General features: G+C 38.2%; 1 protein-coding gene across 6 annotated transcripts in view; it reads left to right on the top strand.

Moving 5' to 3' along the window:
- LOC124168449 (metastasis-associated protein MTA3) overlaps positions 1-18,049 on the top strand; it is a 169,137-nt gene that overhangs the window by 110,955 nt on the left and 40,133 nt on the right. For all 6 annotated transcript variants that reach the window (XR_006866936.1, XM_046546696.1, XM_046546693.1 and 3 more), the window contains exons 5-9: positions 1,036-1,388; positions 10,687-10,804; positions 11,094-11,196; positions 15,317-15,416; positions 16,852-17,040. Coding sequence is in view for 5 of the 6 variants with exons in the window: in XM_046546696.1 (XP_046402652.1) it covers positions 1,036-1,388; positions 10,687-10,804; positions 11,094-11,196; positions 15,317-15,416; positions 16,852-17,040 (863 nt within the window). In the remaining variant the exon portion in view is untranslated. The remainder of the gene's footprint in view (positions 1-1,035; positions 1,389-10,686; positions 10,805-11,093; positions 11,197-15,316; positions 15,417-16,851; positions 17,041-18,049) is intronic.

The raw sequence follows: 18,049 nt of genomic DNA, 5'->3' as shown, positions 1-18,049 counted from the left end.
TAAAAATATTTTTCACCAATACCAAAAATGAAAAATTGAGACCACATTTGTTAACATATGACCTTTGTACTTAAGGACTGGTCTAAGTCGCGCTCCTTGCCGATATAACATTTCGAGCGAGTGAGATAGAGTGCGCAGTGGCAACCATCTGGAATGAAAATTGTTTTGTCCTTTGACGTGCCCATCTTGATCCTCTATTAGTTTTCTGACAGTAGCAGTAATTAATCAAATTATGTCTGTCATTAATGCATAGATGAGCTAAGTGGTTTTCTTTTTTGCGTTCAGTTTTTCCGTGATCCTTGGTAGTTTTCTTGTTGGAAAAATGGTTATACTTGATTACTCTCAGTGTGTGTCAGTAGTATATTCATACGGTATGCCAAATTGACACCTTTTAATGGCTAATTATGTGCAGAATCTCAGTAAAATCAGTGCATTGTAGAGCAGGCAATGCTCTCGGGAGATGCAATTCTTGCACATTTGCTTCAACTCTGATTTGTCTTGAGTCATATTTGCTATTTTATTTCTTACCTTTCTAGCTATAAAATAGGATATGTGTGAGAGTTGAAAGCATTAAATACCAATTATATGTTTTTAATATGCATCAAAATATTTTCGATCATTTCGATTTTCAACAAAGCTGATTTTGTTTAGTATTTGGGATCAATCTTTTGGTTTTTATTAGTTATATACATTCTCGAGGTATTGTACCTTATTTTTTAAAGTTGGTTTATAATTAAAAAAATGATATTCCATAGTTATTTGGTGCCTCTATAGCATTTTATGTTGTCTCAAAGTAAATGTCAACCTTAAGAGCAGACCAGAAAATTCTAGCTTAATTTCTTGAATCAGTTTCTCATAGTTTAGTGTCTGCTGGTTAATTATCTTCGTACTTGAAACTGAGCAAAGCAATAGTTAATTATTGGAAAAGTTTATAAGCTAAGAAATACATACATCATAGGAGTTGGTGTAGCATATGAAATTTTTGTCAGTGTGATGATGATTCTCATAATTTTGTTTGTCTGTCTGTTTATGCAGGTGCCTTGGGAGGAGGTGGCGTGGAGGAGGACATGGATCGAGGAGGGGGTGGTCTCGACGACAAGAAGTCGTTGGCTCTAGTGAGTAGTGGTGCTTTGGATGCCAAAGTGGCCCAGTTGCCTCACGGAGGCGTGGTGGGTGGTGTGACAAGTGTAGGCAGTGAAAAAGACCTTGGCAAAGCCTCGACGAATCCATCGCAACTCCTCAACGGCAAGCAGCGTCATCAGTTGAAACATCGAGAACTTTTTCTGTCAAGACAAGTGGAAACCCTTCCGGCTACTCACATAAGGGGCAAATGCTCTGTAACCCTGCTCAATGAAACGGAGTCCTTGCTCAGCTACCTTAACAAAGATGTAAGTTATCTTCTCATTCTACCTCTATTAGTCTTCTTGATATGCAATTTTTCCAGGCTCATGTTCATTTAAGAACATTACAGGGGCCTGGTTGTGGTTATCTCTGGCTATAGCCAATGCAATTTGTCGAAAAGATGGCAAACACTGTATGCATTCATATTCCCATTTTCATTCGCTAGCTATTTTGCCAGGAATGCTTCACTTCATGTCTCTGGCAGCTAAAAAGTTATTCTCGTTCTGTCTGGCGAGCATATAGCGAGCATAAACATTCACCAAGAGCGAATTTTGCTAGCGGCAACAATGAAATCACTATAGTGGCTTAGTGAAAGAATTGACGACATACTTGTGATTTTATTGCCGCTTTACATCGTTATTATGTTGTATTTTTGATCCCAATGAGTTAAAGTGTTACTAAGATGCTGGGCATACCGCCTGTGTGTTGTTTTACTCGTCTTGTCGTTCTAAGTAATTAAATAAATGGAATTAAAAGTGGGTTTGCAGTTGAATGAACCGCGAAGCTTCTTTGATAAGCGTATTGTGTTGTCATGGGAGTGCTGTTATTCTGAGCATATTAATGCGCTTGATTGTTTGAGAAAACTAGTTGTTTCGGTTCTTATGCTTGTGAACGTTTCATCGGAAGCAATAAGAAAGAGACTGACCGCAGTTTTGTCATATGAGAGCATATGATATAGTAGTTGAAGTAGTGGTGTAGTGGATAACATGGCTGTCTACTATTCTTAAGGTTATAAGGTTGATTCCTGCCATAGTTAGTTTTTTTCTCTCCATCACTAGAAAAAGGTTTGTATACTATGCTTTTCATCTTCACTCAGCAAGTCACTTGGAGTTGTCAAAATATTTTCCATTGACATGAAAACTCTTATCAATTGCTCAGCTGCTATAAAGGCTCACTGAATTTCACTATTAGGCTGTAAATTCATGTGCAGCAGCACTCTAGGCAGCAAAGGGTGTATAGTACGCTGTTATGCTGCCTTTGGTGTTCATTCATACGTGAATATTTGACTGCATTCCTTACCTATTCTTCCCCAAAATCTTATCCTTGTCTTACATAAGTTTCTTAGCATACGAGAAGCTGCTCATCATTTTCTTCCAAATGAAAACTATAAGAAACAGCTAACTCTCTTATTTTATGCCATCTGGGTTAGGCTAAAATTGAAAATACTAACCCATAAGTTTCACTGGAGTGAACTTTGGACTTATTGTTTACATCTACAAAAAAGATGAAAAACAAAGAGAATGGTTTTATGTTCAACTACAGGAAATGACTGATGAATTAGTAATACTAACTGTAGCAATATGGTAGTTTCACCTAATTTATTTATTTATTTCACCCCCAAGAACAGCACAGTGGCTTTTACATTGGCTGTTCCTTAAATAAATAATACAGTAAAACCTCTTTACATCGTAATGGAGGGGACCAAAATTTGGGCAATTTGATGTATGGAGGTTCACTATAGAGAGGTTTTTGTGATAGGCACCATTTTATTAATAAACCATGATATTAATATATTTAAACATATATGCATGCATTAGTGAACAAAAATTTACAATTTAATGATTACACAAAGGTAAAAGTAACTTGTTCAAGAGGGCTTTTTAGGAAAGAAATTAGTTATTGGGTTTGCTTAAACCTTTTTTGAAACTCTTTCGATATAATTCTATTGAATACAATCATATTATGATCACATCCCTCCATGCTTAATAAAAACCATTCAATTACGTTCAATGAATCCTCAACCTTTTTTTTGGTGGGAACTGTAACTGATTCCTCATTACCAATATCTTCCTCTGAATCCATCTCTTCCTGTGTCCTGCAATATATATACATCTCCTTCACCTCTATCTTCCAACTCATGTGGGGAACATATGAATAAATCATTATCAACATTTACAAAGTCTTCAAATGTTGAATTTATGTCAACTATTTTGTTGATTTTATCGTACTCTGTAGGTTCATTCTCAAATATCACTTTCCTCCTGTTTGCTACCACCCGTAATCCCAGCCTTGATGAAGCATTTCTCAAAAATTGAAGATATTAATTCCTTCCACGAAAGGCACAGCCTGTGCATGGTCTGAAGGATGTTCCATGAGCACTTTTAATGTTGTTTTCACTATTCACTCTCCATAAAAAATACATCACTAGCTGTTTTTGATAATGCCTTTTGACCAAAGAAATAATTCCCTGGTCTAAGGGTTGTAATTTACTAGTAGTGTTTGGAGAGAAGTACACAACTTTTATATTTCTTTATAGTTCACAACTTTTATATGGCTCGGAAAATTCCTCAGAATGTGGTAATGTCAAGCAGCCGCCTTGTTTTATTTGTCGAATCCATCATCAGCTTATAATTAATTAAGCAATTTTCGTATGTTTTCATATTTTAATGCAAATAATTGAAAATACTCCTTATTATATATTTTAGAAAATTGATTTATCTCTATTATATACAGCCCTTGAGGTAACTGACTCACTGATGGATACAAATTCCCGACCACTTCCAGAAGTGCTTGAGAGCTGAAATTTGGCACGCGTGCGGGGAATCCGAAATGATACGGAGGAAAAATCCGAAAACCGGAAGTTTCCGCCACGTGTCGTCGCCAGGACGACAAAATGGCCGAAATCGGGCTTTTTCCGGGGACCGTCTTTCGGTTTTTATTTTACTGCGCGCAAACTGTGCGTGCCACACGAGTCGTTAATGCTTTTTTTGAAAGCTGATGAACGTAGGCACGTAATTAAGTAAATTTATTACTTTCCATTTGAGAAAATTGCAGCCAAAATGGCGTCCAAAAATTGATTTTTCGAAAAAAATTTCATACCTTCCCCTCCCCTCGACTTAATTTAAGGTGTTGGATAACGAAAATGATTATTATATATGCTCATAACATCGTCTACGAAATGTAGGTAACAATTTTCTTTCATTATTCTTGGTTACTCAGAAAAAAATTAAAGTATTCCGAAAAACATGGAAAATTACGATTTTCAAAAGATTAACACAAGGTTTTGTCAATTTTAACTCAACCGATTTCTTTCAAACTTTGTAGTTACATACATCTATGCATTGTCTTTCAGAAAACATAAACATTTTATTAATTTTTTAACGGGTTTAACCGCGAAAAAATAAAAATGGCGGGCACTGCTCACTATTTTCAGGGACTGGTTTGCTTTTTCTTGTATTACTTTCGAAATATGGATGTCATAGGGCACAATTCTTTTAGACATGACAGTAAATGAATGTGACCATATAGTACCGTCATCTTTTAACCCCCCGAAACCCCCTAAAAAATTAAAATTTACATATAAGTAGCCTTTTCGGGTACTTTTCGTCACAATTCCGCCGCTTTTCCAATCCTTACCACTCATCGCTACGGAATTGATGTGGACGATTGATGACCGCTGGTAGTAAAAACCTATAAACCCCCGGTAAACCCACATACACCCTCCCACCCAAAATAAAATTTTCAAATAAGTCTACTTTTTCGGTACTTTTCGTGACTATTCCACCGCCCCCAACGACTCATCCCCCCGAAATTTATGTGAATGGATGGTGACCGCCAGGAGTACACACATTTAAACCCCCGGTATCCCCGTGAAATCCCCTCAAATGTAAAATGTGTCATTTAGTCTCCTATTTGGGTACTTCTCGCAAACATTACGCCGCACTACCCGTCCCCTCTGAGCTCAAGATCCGGAATATTTGGTGAGGGCGAGCCACCGTAAACCATACGGGAAAAAATACCAGAAAACCCCCGATTACCTCATGGAACATCGCCGAAAAAAATAAAACAAATTTAAACTCGCCTTTCCGAATAGTTTTCGACACAATTTAACCATTGCCCCTACCACTTATTAAAACCCCCGATAACCCCGTGAAACCTCCCAAAAGATTTCTAATAAATAGCCTCTCCAGGTAAAAGAAACGTCAGACCACTCTTCCGGTCCCCTAGGACTTATCGGCACGGAATTTATGAGAGCGATTTGTGTCCACTGGTTTAACACAAGTATAAAACCCCCGGTATTCCGTAGGACCCCCCCGAAAAAAAAAATGAAAAACTTGCCATTAAGTCTTCTTTTATGGGTACTTGTCGCCACTATTAATCCGCATTAAACTACCTTTTACAATCATCGCTACATGATCACTGTGGACTTTTGGTGACCGCATGCATAACACATTAAAATCCCCCTGGGCACCCCTCTCGGTGGGGAAGACCATTTATGAGGACTAGGCGGAGCAGCCGCGGGGGGGTCCTCCACCTCAAGGCGGCGAAGCCGCCCCAAAACGAGGAACTGGCTTAGGCGAGGGGGAGCTTCAGTAACCCCCGGGCGGCGAAGCCGCACCGATGTTCAAGCGGCGCAGCCGCTGTGGACTCCCCCCACCTCTGGGCAGCGAAGCCGCCCCTTAAACGAATAACGGTGAAACAGTTCCGAAATGCCCTCGCTCACTGGCACACTAAACCCCCGGGCGGCGAAGCCGCCCTTCAGCGAGGAACGGCGAAGCCGTTCCGAGGAATGAGTGGGGCGTCTCCCTACCCCCTGGCCGGCGAAGCCGGCCCCTAGTCGGGTTGAGATTATTCGAACTTCAAAAGTCTTCCAACGACCACAGATGTAGACGGCGAAGCCGGAACCGGGGTTTTAAGGGGCGGAGCCCCTAAACGAGCGCGCGCAGCGCAGCGAGTCATTCTTATAACGTATGACTTGTTATAGATTATAAAAAATAAATAAACACGTGACTATTGGAAAAAATAAACAAAAAATTGAGCGTAATTTTGAAAATTTTGTCGAATTCCCTTTCTCTAAAATACAATGCTCGTAGAGTTCCGTAGAAAAGCCCAAGTAAAGGCACAAGTAAACGTTAGGTCTGCAAAACGAGGTGATTTTCTAGTGAGAATGCTGGGCGAACTACTTCAGAATGCGGCGGCGACGGTAAAAAATTTCATTGCTCTACCGCGTATCAGCTAATTAGGTGTCTCCTTCACCTAACATTGTCGCGCATGGAGTGATGTTTGTTCAGTATTGCTAGAAATTGACGCCCCAGACTCCCGGATGGAAGAATCAGATTTCGCGGCATAATTACGCACGCAAGACATATGACTGTCGCTAAGCGCAATAAATTGTAAACTACGATCGTTCACGAAAGCATCGAAAAAATTACCAAGGCGGCAGTGAGAAAGTGCTACACCGGGAAGTATGGGAATAAAATGATTGCAAAACTGTATTTGATTTATTTCGAGTCGCAGTAAATTCATGAAATATTTTCATTTTAGAAACGGAAGTAGCTATGCGGTTGAGTAATTCTGTCTCCATGAATGGGAGTGAAGTTAGTTGAAATATTTCCGCCGGCAAGGGATTATAGGCTGCGCTGGTCGCCTCTTTTATTAACTGAACATAGTATGTAAGCACTTACAAGAAAATAAAGCCATAAGTAACAGAAAGCGAGTGCTATCGCGCAATTTTTACCAAGATTCGAGAGAAAACGATGCGTTCTGTCGTCATTTACTGTCACTTAAAATGATTAGGATAGTTCGTTGCCTTTTTCTTATTAACTGTTAGGTATGCTCTCATATGGAAAAAATGGCCCAAGCTAATGGTTAACATGAATATTACAGTATAGTAAAGGTGTAAAAGAAAAGAATAAGCGTGAAACTTTTATCGCTGAAAATGTCATTCCATGTTCGTTATCGTGGCTGCATTAATGGTCTCTAGTTGTCTCGGTACGAAATGCGGAGGTAGTTAGGCCGCCTCGGGGGTGTCTCGTTGCTATGATATATAGAGGTTTTACGATATGAAGAGGTTCACTATAGAGAGGTTTGCCTATAAATTTACATGTAAATCTGACGGGACCAGAGGGTTGGTACGATGTATAGAGGTTTACGATGTAAAGAGGTTCACTACATAGAGGTTTTACTGTACCTATAAGATAACAAACAATAGCACAATAAATAAAAACGAACTGAAAACAAAATTTTTGAACACAAGAAGGGGCACTATGGATTAGACAACAGTGAGTTATTTAGATGGCATTTTATGGAGGATTTGTAAGTAGTGTCAGAGGAAAAGAGGTCCAGGGAAGGGATTTTTGAAGTCATGGAGTTAAATAAGGACGGGATTCGGTAGAGCAGAGAGCGTTGAGAGATGGAAAGATGGAATTGCGGAATGTGAAGCAGAGAGTTATTTTGTAAGGGGAAAGGAGGAACATGAAAACAGAAAAGAGGGAGAATTTTGTTTGTCCAGAGAGAACCGCTAAAGATTCTATGCAGAAACATGATATCAGATAAGACACGGTGGCTAGTTATGTTAGAGATCCTGAGAGAGGAAAGGATAGCATCATGGGCATAATATCTGAGTATGGGGATTTGATATTGGGCTACAGCAAGAAAGAAGTTGACAGGACGGTTGAGCAAGTTTAAGAGTAGTGGGGCAGGTGGTAGACCAAACTGGTGAGTAGTATTCCACTATGTGGAGAATACATCAAAAAAAAAACTGTTCTTAAAGCGGTAGGGTCGTGAAGGTCTGTTAGTTGATATAGCATACCAACAATGGCCATTGTTCTCTTCACGATCATCGAAATATGTACCTGAAAGTTTAATTAACATCAAAGATCACACCTAGGTCGCAGTGGGAGGTTACAAGAGGGATATGCTTATTTAAAAGGTTGTAAGAGTTTCAGGGGATTGTTTTTATTTTATTTATTTATTTTTATTTATCTCAATTACCCCTGAAAACAGCTCAATGTGGCCTTTACATCGAGTGTTTAAGCAATCAACAACAGACGATCACAAACACCCATGTCCTGGAAGGGGAAACCCATCCAGGCAGGACTCGAACCAGCGACATTTGGTATGGTAGGCAAGGACTTATCCCCACTGCCACCGAGGCTGATAAAGTGATTTTTCGAAGTGAATGCCATCAACGCTGATTTTGGGGGTTGACCCGCATCAGCCAAGTAGAGCACCATTCGGAGATAAAATTTAGAGCAGATTGAAGGGAATGTGAGTCCGTGGGGCGATCCACCTTTTTGAAAACCTTGCAATCGTCCGTGCACAGCAGAATATTGCAGCCAAATGGGCTAATGCCATCAGTAATATTGTCTGTGAAGAGTGCAAATAGGAGGGTATGGAGGACGCTTCCTTGCAGTACACCAGATTTAACTCGTAAGTATGAGGATGAGATGCCGTCAATCAATACATGTTGGTAATGTGAACTGAGGAAGCTGTTGATCAGAGATAGAAGCTTTGAAAGTATATTGTAACAGTGTTTAAGTTTATGTATGAGTAATGTATGGTTAACGGTGTTGAAGGATTTGGAGTAGTCTACATAGCAAACATCGAGCTGCAAGTTAGACTCGAAAGAGTTGGTAATGTGGTGGTGCAGTACCGCAAGGTTAGAGAGACACGACCCGCCGGGAAGGAAATCATGCTGATCGGGGGATAATTAGGGGAGGGAGAATTGAAGAAGACGACTATGTATGATTCTCTCAAAAATAATGGACAGCACAGGTAGAATGGAAATTGGACAATAATTTTCAATGATTCCTTTGGGGTCGGGTTTTAAAATTGGTGTGACATTTGCGCTCTTCCAGGGAACGAGGGAACGCGCCTACGGAGAAGAACATATTGAAGAGGATGGATATAGGGATGCAAAGGGTGCTGGTGGTGCGAGAGAGAAAGAGGGAGCCGGTATTGTCGGAACCCGTGGCCTTCGAGGAGAGCAGTGCCGTTAGAAGGGAGAGAACTTCTTTAGGATTGGTGGAGATGGATGAAAGGGACTGGTGGCATACGGGTTGAAGCTTCGGGAGAGGGAGTGTTGGAGTAGCAGAGTTAAAGTTAGCACAAAAATACTCATTGAACATCCGGGCGCTCATCACCTTGAGAAATCAGTCCATTGCAGAACACAGAGGCAGGGATTACGTGTGACTTTCTTCTGGCAATAATGAGGGTCCAGAATCGTTTCGGACTGTCACGAATTCTGACAGAAATTTCCAGTTTGAGGGTTTTGTAGTCCCAGCGAATGAGGAAGCATGCATGGCACCTTAGCGTAATGAACAAGGTGCGGGACAGGGGGCTAGCGTGTTTTTTCCAATGCTTCCAGGCCTTAGGTTTATTTCTCAGGGCAAGTGTTGTCTCCGGGGAATGCCAGATGGGTCTTTTTTTTTAAAATAGATGTTGAACTGGGACGAAATCATGAATGGCAGCATGGAGAAGATCATAAAAGACTTCTGTACCATTTTCGGGAGAACCTCCCTCCAGGAGGGCCCAAGAAAGAAGTGAAAGTGCATGGTTGAGTGCGGGTAATAAACAAAACGTGGCATAATATACTTATGCAATATGATTTGAACTTACCAATGCACCTCGTAACTGTAATTGTTTTGGACAGTGTGTTGATCGCTGAAATTATGCCCAGGAACTTATGGGTAATTCGTCATTGCTTAAGTCACAATAGTGCTAAGAGAACAAAGTAACCCAAACTGAAGCGATAGGCAGGGCAAAAAGAACGAGAATAATCACGGAGAAAATTTTTGCTTTGCTTTGAGTTTCCTTGGCGAAGCGCTATTGGAGAACGAGAATCAATGCCTAGGTTTCACTGGTGAAAAGAGTGCATTTATCAGATGTCATGGTTTCCATCCAGCCTAGTGATTACAACATTTGGCTACTGACTTGAGGTTACCTGATTCAACTCCTTGTGGAAGCCTTTGGGTATGCCCGATTAAAACTATCACAGTTTGAGATGGCCCTGGAAAAAGAACTGAAATTACCTCTTCCCTGAATATGTAAAAATTCAAAGGGGCTATGGGTTAGGGGTTCAGTGTGGCTGTAAATAATTTAAACATTGCTTGCTACGAATGTCCCAAGGTAGATTTCTTAGTGCTGACTAGTGATTACGTACTCAATTCCTATCTATTATTTTTGCAGTGTAGAGTTGTTCTTTCCAGAGTAAGTTCAGCAATTTATTTTAATGGCTTCATGTAATCTCTTGGTAAATGAAGATATTTTGGGAAGAAAAATAGAATCGTATCATCAGAATTGAGTAAAGCATGTCCCTGGGATTTACTTTTTGCTCTTTTCTAAGTGTTGGAAGTTTTAATCAGGAAAGAAGTGTAAAATGGTTTGTCATCAAGAAAAGATTGCTTTTCCTTAGGAAGAATTTGTTTTATTTCATCATTTGCGAGTGTTAATGTCTCTGTGTGAAGACAGGAGAACATAAGCTAAATTTTATATCTATTCCCATGTAGGTTATTATATCCAGGGAAATTGGTCTCTTATTTGCCTCTGTTATTCTCTTTATAGGACACCTTTTTTTACTGTTTGGTGTTTGACCCTCAACAAAAGACTCTCTTGGCTGACAAAGGGGAAATAAGGGTTGGCAGCAGGTATCAAGCGGACCCCACTCCTCTCTTAAAAGAAGGTGAGCACCTTGCAAGGGAAGGATTTAGGAGAGCTTAAGTATCCAATTCCCGACCATAATGTGAATTGTTCTGTTGCTCTGTTTCCACTTTTTTGTAGTAAGTTGGGGCTTTACGGGTACATAGCTCTCCTTTTTAAGTGTGTAATTGCTCTAGAAGTCACAATTAAATCTCTTTGTTATCAGTTAATGAATAAGCTTCATCAGAATTGTATGAAGTGGTTTTTTATGTTTGTTATCTTTTTTTGACGGGGTTGTCTCTCTTGTTAGTGATATGGATCTTTTTTTTCAGGGGAAGGAGATAACCGTAATTTAGAAGAACTAGAAACCCTAGTGTGGACACCAGGCCACCATCTTACGGATAGACAAATTGACCAATTTTTAGTCATTTCCAGGTAATTGTTTTCGATATTTATGTTGAAGCAATATTATATTTGCAATCATTATTTTTTAATGTTTGCGTGTATTGGTTCGTACATTATTCTGTTGATTTCTTTATTGAGCTATTGACTTATCAATTATTGATACGATACGAGTATATACGATGCTTTCATGAAAGATCCTTTCTAATTTTATCAAAAATCAAATCATAATTAAATTCAGTGCTTGAATAATATATTATGGTATTTGTCTAGAGTTGAAAAACTAAAATGTCTTAGGTTTGCATGTTAAATAATAGGGATGAGTCGGTTCCAAATGTCGATTCTCGATTCCACCGATTCTCGGGAACGGAATCGGAATCGAGAATCGATCGCCTAAAGTCGATTCCGATTCCATCGATTCCAGGGAGATAAATGTTTTGAGGATAGACTATAAGTTTGGGGCATAAAGGCTGCCACACACCTAAGCGGCCGCGGTGTCAGCCTTGCCCGTGCGGAGGATACGCCCGGCTCGCGGGTGCTGCGACGAACATGCCTAAGAGGCCTCGGAAACATGAAAATGTCGGCAAGAGTGGCATTATGAATCACATTCGGAGAATTCATGTGGGCCACCAATTTTAAAGTATAATAGATCGAAATATATTTTTTTTAATTTCGAATGGTATTGGAAGTCTGATGATAATAAAAACGTGCAGAGAGCGAGTTCTCCTGTGAAAAAAGTTTCTTATAAATACGCGCTGAGAGTGGGTTTTTTATACATGTAACTTTTTTTAGACTAACAGGCATCTGCGTCAATAATAAAAAATTCAGACACATTCGCGTTTGTATAGCCCAGTTTCATCAATGCAACCCTTGAGAAATTTGATACTTGCTTGGCATAAGCCGCGAGGCCTCCGGGCGGACTCGACAGGTTGCTTTCGGCCGCCACCGCGCACCCGCCAGGCTACTCTGGTATGTATGGACGCAATGAACGCTACATTATTGTTTAGCCACCGCTACTGTTATTTTTGGGGATGGTCGGATCGGATACCTCGGATCCAAATATCCGCGGATATTGCCCTTCATCGGATACATCGGATCCAAAGTCGCGGAAGACATCGGATCTGGATCCAACATTTTAAATACCTAATAGCTTCAGTGAATGCAACGCCCCATCAGGGTGGAAAGAGTTCCGATTCCCTCTTCGAATGCGCCGTCGCATGCGATTCTTGTCCTACTCATGAACCGTTTTGTTTGAAAGCTCTCGCAGAGGTTACGAGTAGAATTTCAGCCGTGGCCAGGATTTTCAGCCAGAAAATAAAAAAGGCAAAATACGAATGGCACATAGTGTGACTCTTCCCAAGAGATTGAACAATTATCAAGGGGAATCTCAGTGCCGTAGGATAATAACCACGTCAAAAGTAACTACGTCGCGGATTTCAGAAAACCACCTTCTGCCGTCCATCAGCCCGTGCCTCTATTGTTGTTTTTTCGTATCCGAAATCAAACGGATCATAAATCATTGTCTTCTAAGGAAAATATCAAATCACACGAAAACAATTGAAGCGTGTTTCATCCCTACCTCGTCTCACCAACTGACCTTTTTTGGCCTACCTGCTTCAATTCTCCATTTCTAGACAAAAAATGCTAGGAGAGTGACTTCTGGGCTCGAAGATATCTTGATAGCTTCGACAATAAGATGACATGCACGAGATTTAAAAAAGAATTAGACCAAACGAGACGCATTCCTGACAATATTTCTGTTTATTTTTCAGCTATTGAATGCCATTCAGTTTTCTATCTAAAATTCTACAATTAGACTTTACTGATATGCAACATTGTCCAAACAGCACAATTTTCAAAGAAACAAGCGCAGCATTAACCCCTCAAACAATTAGAGACGGATTGGAAATGCCAACTACATACAGTGGAACCTCGTTAAAGCGAGTACGGGCTATAGCGACACCCCCGCTATTACGAGAGATAGCCGATGTACCGTCAAATGACCCTATAATAAGCGTGTTAAAAAATCCGTTTTTACGAGACCCTTTCGGCGTTGGCTCTCGCCATAGCGAGGGTTTCACCGCCGGAAGACTTTCATCAAGACTCCTTAACCTTTGTAACTGCTAGCGATCTGTTAGAAATGAAGTTAATGGAGTGCTCAGTCTCAAATTTATGTGGTAAACTCTCGTTCGATAAATATAATGATTGACGAAACAATGCTTTAAATGATTTTTATTCAGTGCGGCGCTTATAAATTGTTTGAATAGTTAGTCGTTATTTAAGTAAGGAAATTTAGTGATGCAAAAAAACATCGCCTTTCGTCTGGATTTATGCTTACGTTTATCGGATAGATGTTTATCTGTCGCCGCACCACTCCTGTTCCTGTATATCTGTTCGCAACAGGTATATTGGCTATTATTTTCTCCACCTCCGGTAAAGCGACAATTCGCTATAGCGAGTGTTTTTTAGTGCACCGTGGGGTGTCGTTATATCGAGGTTGCACTGTATATCACGTAGTGCGCCTGGCTTCGCTTTGAAGGCAACGACGTCACTGAAGCAAAATCTGACTCAGAACCGAACCGTGTGTGTGCACTGTGGCATAAATTATCGCGAAGATGTGCTAAATCCACCTCACCATACTGAAGCATTTTCGGGTGAAACACAAGTCCGTATGCGATGAGAAAGTAAAATTCGGGGGAAACGTGCGTGAGGAAAATTTGAATTCAGTCGATGGCAGGGGGGTAGCCAGGAATTTTGTTAAGGGGGGGTCCAAAACCAGGGGGGAAAATTTTTAAACAACAAGGTACAAAGTAAAGGGTTTCAAACTAATTTTAACACCCTTCATAAAAGAAAAAAATTAATTTGCAAAGATACATTGTTCTTTCATTTTTCATTTTTATAAATTCATGATTTTTAAATATTTTGTTTCCTTTTATGAAGGAAAGTAATTGTGTTTTTATATTTTGGGGGGGTCCTCTCGCTACGCCACTGGTCAGTGGTTCATCCTAAGATTTTTCCTATTTTCATTTCCAAACCCAAGCGGAACAGTTTAGGCCCTGAGTATGTAAAGATGTTTTTAAAAAACAACTTGAAAGCCCATAAAATTATTTTTAATTTATAAAAATATTAAAATGTGTATGAAAATCTAAAAATCATTCCATTGATTGTATGTACCCACAATAAACTTGAATAATGACTTTGTTTGATGACAGGAATTTGAAAATGCCTTTGGATTCTAAAATATCCGATTCGAAAGATCTGGCTCCAAAAATCCTGGATCCGTCAATCCCTAGTTATTTTATTCATTCATTCTAGTTAATAGTTAAGTTCATTCAATTCTTAAATTTTAATGATAGCAATGCTACAGATAAATTAAAATCCCACCTGTTAGAAGGAATAAGAATCGATGGAATCGGAATCAGGATTCGATTTGAAGGAATCGGAATCGAAAAAAGTGGAATCGACTCATCTCTATTAAATAATAAAGGAGATGGCTTAGTTTTTAAAATTGTAATAGTTCAAGGTATTGCTTTGAGCTTGTGTAATAGTAATCTCATTGAAAATGAACTACAGTCACTTCATTCCTATCATCATCTACCATTTTTATCTGATGCATGCACATACAGGTTCAAAAATAATGCTAGCTATGCCTAAAATCAATGCCTTTTAAATTTTTCCTTTGATATAATTTTTTAGGTATATTTTCTCTATATCCATATTTTTTTTAACATTCATGGGTAATTTACATTTATGTAAGCAAATCATAATATTTGGGTGGTTTGTATTGTTAGTTAAGTTTTGATTATATACTCTTTTACCTCTGCTCCAATGTGGCTGCTGAAGTAACTATTTTTCACACTTTTAGTAAAATCCTCATAAATTGAAGACATCAAACCTTGAAATCATTACTTTCTACCTAATTTTTGTGTGCTAGTCTTATATTTAAAAGGGCGTTCTTATGAGGTTGCAAGGAGGTATTGCTAGTATGGGATAATGGTTTTCCACACGTCTTCTCAGTAGTTCTTAGAAGGCTCTGTTTGAGTTTTATCACTTGCATTTAGTTCCCATGTCCCAATTTTTTTGGGAAATAAATTCTTGAGAATTGTGTGTTTGTGTGCTGTCGTGGTCTCTGATTTCTTCTCTTTCTCTTTAGATCTGTGGGCACGTTTGCCCGTGCTCTTGACTGCTCAAGCTCTGTGAAACAGCCCAGCCTGCACATGAGTGCTGCTGCTGCTTCAAGGGATATAACATTGGTGAGTCTTACATTTTCAACTTTCACTGTGTTGTAATAGGTTTACTTTTTGATTTATTCTTTTCCATTATTCATTACTTGTCCAGATTATCATGACAAGGCATTTCATCATGACAATTAATGATTTTAAAATTCATATGTTCATATTGTAGACGGAATTATTATTTTCACCTCATTTCATGTGAAACTAGTTATGATGCAAATGATGGAAATCGGAGCTGGTCGTTGGGTATGTTTTTAATGGAGAATTATACAATTTTGAATACCTTTGATGCAACTTTTTAATGTAACATTTATACCCTACTTGCAAGGATTAGTTTTTTAAGGGAAAATAGTTACGTATATTCTTTTATTAAAAATGTACTTTAGTGATTTTGTTTGCCTCTACTGCAAAGTCATTGTGTATATTTTCAGATATGTAATTAATCTTTTTAGATGATGACTTAAAATGGAAATTCTTTGTTCATTTTTGAAAAATGTTATTATTATATAAACGACCAGAAGAACGATGTAGCTATAAATTTGAAAGAAAATAGACAGATTTTTTTGGACTACTTTTTACACATATTTACTCATCCCTTTAAGTTGTTTATTATATGTATTTTGATGGTGCCATATATTTACTTGTAATTTATTCTTATTAAGCAGGGTATACATTGACTTATCTTTGTGCATGTGTTCAGCCAGGAGTCCATACACCTGTGCCCATCCTTGCCCTAATAAATTTGATATTCATGTACTTCAGGGGAATCTTGACTGCATCATATCTCCTTGTAACAATTTAAATGTTCTCTATATTGTAACCTAATCATGGTGTGAGAAAAATTTCCCTACAAAGTTTTATAAGGGTCATTCTACCTCAATTCAACAAATGTGTTTAGAGTCTCAGCTTTTGATGAAAATTTCTGCATGGGTCTTTATCCACCTCAAACTAAATATCTCATCACCATTTTGTAAAAAAAATTTGTTTGCATTAATTTTTTTGCATTTTTGCCAAACAAGTGTTCCTTGAATCACAACTTTATCTCAGATTTGGATTGGATAGGTGGCTAGTAAGACTTAATTTTCAAGTTTACCCACTTGATTATTAAGTAAGATATTTTTATTAATTTTTGAATGATTGCATATTATTTAAACGAATTGTTTAAATTTCATCAAAAGTGATCCCTGAGTTGTAAGTACTCCATTTATTCCACATTGGTCTACGATATTTTGGTTAGATGCTAATGTTTACTTGACATTTTGACTGCTAATCTTACTTTTATGAAGTGACAGCATCTTCACTTAAGGGACAAATGTTCATTGAACTGATGTGGAATGACCCATATGTGTTCTTGCTGTAATTGGTATTTTTCTATGTAGTGCTTCTTTTTTGATATCTGGTCCTAAGTCAACATTTAGGAAATGTGACTTTTAAAACCCCTTTATTTTTACAGTTTCATGCAATGGACACTCTTCACAAGCACAGTTACAACATAGCGGATGCAATAAGTTCGCTTGTTCCTTCTACGGGACCAGTTCTTTGTCGAGATGAAATGGAAGAATGGTCAGCTTCAGAAGCAAATCTTTTTGAGGAAGCTCTTGAAAAGTATGGAAAGGACTTCATAGACATTCGACAAGACTTTGTAAGTAGTTACTGAAGGGATATCTGAATTTGTCTAAGTTCATGGTAGAGAAATAAGTGAGGTTATTGTACTAATTTTTTAACATTTGAAATTTCTTTGCGAGTAAATTTTTTATACATTAATTTAAAAAATTAGATGGTTTATGTTATCAATCAAAATCAAATGAAAATTCTTATGTTGTACCAACTTTGTGAATTGGGATAAAAATTTCCAGAAATGCATTGAAATGTTATCTTGAAAAGGGGATTTCTATTTTCTCATGGATATGGATGGAATGTTATTGATGGCAAGTGGAGTAGTGAGTTTGTTGGACTATTTAATGTGTTTGCCTTTTTTTTTTGGTAGTACATATTATGTCAATTCCTGTTAATTTTGAAATTGTCAATTTTTGGCTTTTTTTTTTTTTTTTTTTTTGCTTGGTATAGACGGGTCGATTATCATTTTTCTGAAATTCGAATATCAATACGAATAGTTAATTATTTTCCAAATACCTCACTCGAATGTCGATTACTGCATTTATGATTACTAAATATGCATTTTTCCACCAAATTTAAATATAAATGACAGTTCAAATAAAAAATGCTGAACACTTTGAAAGTCATTCTACGTCAATACGGCTCCTAAATCCTGACGCAACTGTCACCTATGATTACATCAAATTTGTGCACATGGAGCACCACCATTCTTCGTTTTTTATTATATGCATATTGAAGGGTATATTATAAGCAATGCTTTACTGCATTTATGTAAAGACTTAAACTAAATAAAAAATTGACGATTACTTTATTACTGGAATATGAAAATGTGAATTTCAGTATGCAACAGGGAGTAAGAAAAGGAACGGCTGATAACGTGTGCATTTGAACTTATAGTACATACATCCTTCTTAGTGTTGTTCTTGTGGAGTCGTCAGCATTTTATACATTTTAGTGCTTAATTTCAATCATAATTTTTCGTAAAAATATAATAAACGAATTGAACCGACCAAACGTGCAAACCTTCATGTAAG

Source organism: Ischnura elegans, chromosome 11 (assembly GCF_921293095.1).
Source record: "Ischnura elegans chromosome 11, ioIscEleg1.1, whole genome shotgun sequence".
Taxonomy (NCBI): domain Eukaryota; kingdom Metazoa; phylum Arthropoda; class Insecta; order Odonata; family Coenagrionidae; genus Ischnura; species Ischnura elegans.
The sequence above is the reverse complement of the archived record's forward strand: the minus strand, read 5'-3'. Positions and strand labels throughout refer to the sequence as shown.